The 1,561-nt window shown below is 60.5% G+C and overlaps 1 protein-coding gene across 1 annotated transcript; it reads right to left on the bottom strand.

Moving 5' to 3' along the window:
* Positions 1 to 262: 262 nt before the first annotated feature.
* On the bottom strand, positions 263 to 1,164 carry LOC119288579 (transcription repressor OFP12-like). The gene has a single exon (XM_037568175.1). The coding sequence runs from the start codon at positions 1,071 to 1,073 to the stop codon at positions 456 to 458; it is 618 nt and encodes a 205-aa protein (XP_037424072.1). The 5' UTR covers positions 1,074 to 1,164; the 3' UTR covers positions 263 to 455.
* Between the last annotated feature and the right edge of the window lie 397 nt (positions 1,165 to 1,561).

Raw genomic sequence — 1,561 nt, 5'->3', positions numbered from 1 at the left:
TGACAGAATTGCACTCACATTTACTACGTGTCTACGTACAAAGCAATGGTCACGGCATAACCATGCCTGACATGTACCAAACTAGCCTTCAGATGCCCCAACACAAAGCTAAAGGTGAAAGCGCGGGGAGGTGGCTGAAAAGACAAACGCAATTACACAAAGAAACAAAGCGGTGCAATTGTGGAAGCTAAGATATTCCCCGTCTTCGCTAGCACGCTCACGCCTTTCATAAAGGGCAAAAGCAGCCAACGCCCACACAAAGGTACAAAGCGGCTTTTTTTGCCGCGAAATTGCACACGAACAATTCTTTTTACAGTCAGATCAGATGCATGGCCTGTCTGCTGGGAACTGAGCACACAGCACCAGCATCTTGCACCCGAAAAAATATGAGAAATAATGGACGAAAGTGTTGAGCTCTGCAGGCAGGCAGGCAGGCAGGCACGTCGGCGCGGCTGCTACATGCTGCCGTGCTGCTCGTCGTCGGCGTCGAGGTCGTCGGTGGCGGTGAGTCGGAGGAGGAGGTCGGTGAAGGCGCTGACGACGTACCGGTGCGCGCGCTTGTCGTTGAGCGCCAGGTAGCAGAGCAGCAGCTCGTGGAGGCGCGCCCGGTCGCCGCGCCGCCGCGCGTCCAGCCGCAGCGCCGCCGACATCTCCTCCATGGACCGCAGGAAGTCGGCGTGCGGGTCCGGGGAGTAGGTCGGCACCGCCACCCCGGCCGCGCCCACGCCCAGCACGGCGGCCGCGTGCGCCGCCGACGAGTCCACGATGGAGTTGGACCGGCCCGGGGAGGCGAGGAAGAACCGCCGGGACGCGATGGCCGACGACAGCCCGGAGTCCACGGCGAGCATGGACGACAGCGGCGGGCACTCCTTCGCGACGGTCACATCCACGTCCCCGCCCCTGCCGCCGTCCCGGAGGCACGCGCTCTTGAAGCGGGCGGAGGAGGAGGACGAGCGCGGGGAGGTCTCCGGTGTGGAGGCCGACGTGGACGCCTCGTCGGGCGGCTGCACGGGCGCCGGCGCCCCGGCCGCGGCGGAGGCCGGCCGCCGGAGCCGGGAGAAGCAGCCCAGCATGGCGCTTTGAATTCTTGCCTCGAAGCGGGCTCAGCTAGCTCCCTGGGCTCGCTCTCTAGCCAGCTTGGCTGGAGAGAGTGGGGGAGGTGGTTGTGCGCGGTGAATGGAGGGAGAGCGTGGTGGATGCTGCGGGGAGTTTATAGGGGAAGTGGAGTGAAGTGAGTGGCGCCTCGTCAGGTTGGTAGGAGGGGCTCACCTATAATTGGACGTATTGAGTTCAGTGCAGAGCTGACAAAGGGACACTAGTTTGTCCGAGAAGAGAAGGGGTAGTTACTCCCCGGCCTAATTAACAGGCGGAGTAGATGCGGCTTCCTCATGCAGGGATTATTCGCAGGTTCCTAGATTAGTTGCTCTCTAGGTGAGCCAGTGCATCTCTTTAAATATCCTCCTACAAGAATATAGGGGAAAATATCAAGTGCTACCAGCACTTAGATGATACCGTGATACGGGCTTCTGAGACGTTGGATTTAAGATCCGACGGCTCTTTG

Source organism: Triticum dicoccoides, chromosome 4A (genome assembly GCF_002162155.2).
Source record: "Triticum dicoccoides isolate Atlit2015 ecotype Zavitan chromosome 4A, WEW_v2.0, whole genome shotgun sequence".
Taxonomy (NCBI): domain Eukaryota; kingdom Viridiplantae; phylum Streptophyta; class Magnoliopsida; order Poales; family Poaceae; genus Triticum; species Triticum dicoccoides.
Note: the sequence above shows the minus strand (reverse complement) of the source record. Positions and strands in the feature narration are given on the sequence as shown.